The sequence below is a fragment of the Myotis lucifugus genome, unplaced genomic scaffold (genome assembly GCF_000147115.1).
Source record: "Myotis lucifugus unplaced genomic scaffold, Myoluc2.0 scaffold_384, whole genome shotgun sequence".
In the NCBI taxonomy this organism is placed as follows: domain Eukaryota; kingdom Metazoa; phylum Chordata; class Mammalia; order Chiroptera; family Vespertilionidae; genus Myotis; species Myotis lucifugus.
In genome coordinates this window covers 118,245-120,515 of record NW_005871432.1, presented here as the reverse complement: position 1 = coordinate 120,515, position 2,271 = coordinate 118,245, and the positions used below count along the sequence as shown (strand labels likewise).

Sequence of the window (2,271 nt, the reverse complement as noted above, 5' to 3'; positions counted from 1 at the left end):
CTGCCTGACCCCCTAACTGCCTAACTGCTCTCCCCTCCTGCCTGATCCCCCTAACTGCCTAACTGCCACCTTCTCCCTTCTCCCATGGCCTCTGCAAAAGGGACCATGGCGCTGGACCGGGCCTTGGCCCTCACAGCCAGTGCAGCCTTGGCCCGACCTGAGCACCCTTGGCCCTGGCAGCTGCTGTGGCTTTGTCTGGAAGGACGTCCTCCCTAATTAGCACATTACCCTTTTATTAGTATAAATAACTGCCGGAAACCAATTCTAGCATGTCATAATTGCAAGAGTTTCATCAAAAGGTTGATGGAACTTGGGGACTTAACAAGGGGTGAGTCACATATGTTGTCACCTGTTGGGAATGGCTGAAGGCATTTCCCCAAACGTGAAAAGGGATGATTGCTTGGCTGTCAGACAGCTCAGGGCATCTTAATCTACATGTTATTGCCTCCTACTGGCCAAACACCTGAACAGCCGTAGGCTAATTCTTCCATTCTGACAATGCCTCTGTATACGAAAACCCTACCCTTTGAAGTGTATCTCTCTGCCTCGCCTCAGGACAAACTGTGTTAATAAAAAGCATGGGGTCCTGAGACGAGGAGAACTTAGATCTTAGTTTCCTTTAAACTAGGCTCCTCTGACCCCCAAATGCCTTTCAAAATTATACTTCGTCTCTGGACTCCTATTTAATCTACGCACAGCCTTCTCCAGATTCCTGAACCCTTCCTGATGCAGGAACAAGAACCCCAGCAGATAACTTCTCATGTGTCTACTGCATCCCCAACTAGAGAACAGGTTCTTTCAAAGCAGTGAGGGCCTGGCTGGCGTGGCTCAGTGGTTGAGCATCAACCCTTGCACCAAGTTCGATTCCCGGTCAGGGCACATGCCCGGGTTGCAGGCTCGATCCCCAGTGTGGGGCGTGCAGGAGGCAGCTGATCAATGATTCTCTCTCATCATTGATGTTTCTATCTCTCTCTCCCTTCCTCTCTGAAATCAATAAAAACACTTTTTTTAAAAAAAAAGGCAGCAAGGTGCTTTCACCTCCTGAAATGGAACCTTGGTCCTGCCTACCAACACAGAGCAGGGAATGCCCCTGAATGGAGACTTCCCCAGATCTAAGCACCACGAAGGCAGGGGTCAGCCTGTCCCTCCACGGCTGCCTCCCGGGCACGGGGCACCCACCTTGCTCGGCACCAGGGACTCAGGACACCACCCTAAGCCCAGGCTTCCTGCCTGGGACCCTCAAACTGAGCTGGATACACGGCACCTGGGCTAATCCCTAACCTGTTGTACCCAACTCGTTTTAGCTCCTTAAAGAAACAAACGCTTCTGATGCCTTTAAAGATAAAGCAGGTTAGGCTTTGTAGACACGGAGGATGTTCCTCCCCGGATAATAACAAAAGCGTATCAGCTACCTTTACTGACGTCCCAGATGATGGCCGTGTTGTCCACAGAGGCGGAAGCCATCAAATTGCCATCGGTGGCCCAGCAGATATCGTACACATCCTCTAGGTGGCCCCTGGAGTCCAGGGGGGACGGGGGAAAGGAGAGAAAGAGGACAAGAAGTTTAAAGGCAGATCCAGGCACCACACGTTAGAATGGGATGTTAGAAACTGCCGCTGGGACTATCTGAGCTACAGCCAGACCGACCACATCCAAGGATATCTGTCTGTCTTTAAAACTGATTCGATTTTACTTGTTAGCAGAAACTCAGGAAATCCATTTTAATCATGCCTTTCTCTTTTAAAACCATTCTCTTATTTCTGTCTTGCATACGGAAAAGTTTCACGTGAGATACAAAAGTCAGAGTGCTTGTCACCTCAGCGTCTTCACCACCGTCCAGTTCTCCTTGTTCAGCTCCGCCTCGTCCTCGTCCTGAAAGGCCACCTGCTCGGGCTCCTTGCTGTCGTTCACCTTCCACAGCAGGATGACCGCATCTGGCGGGATTAACGGGGACAAGCCTGCTTTACCGCTCGCCCTTCGCTCCCGGGTTTTAGGCTATTAAATAACAGGTACCTTGTTCAGCTACGGCCACGAGCATTTACTTCTAAGAATGCTGAGGGGAAAACAGGTTTGCCTTCTGAGCTACAACCCCAAGATCAAACTCATACCAGATCAGAGCTAGACAAGTCGCCTTCAACAGACGGGTCCCCTGGCGGGCCAATCACCACTGCAGAGCGACCAACAAACCAAAAGGCAGAGCCGAGAAAACAACTGAGTAAAAAGAAACCCGCGCTGGTGGGATAGCTCCGTGGTTACGGCGTCCCCCCATAT

At 50.9% G+C, this 2,271-nt stretch overlaps 1 protein-coding gene across 1 annotated transcript in view; it reads right to left on the bottom strand.

Moving 5' to 3' along the window:
• CHAF1B (chromatin assembly factor 1 subunit B) overlaps window positions 1–2,271 on the bottom strand; it is a 19,706-nt gene that overhangs the window by 13,875 nt on the left and 3,560 nt on the right. The window contains 2 exon segments of the mRNA XM_006101854.3: window positions 1,413–1,516; window positions 1,817–1,934. Coding sequence (XP_006101916.1) covers window positions 1,413–1,516; window positions 1,817–1,934 — 222 coding nt within the window.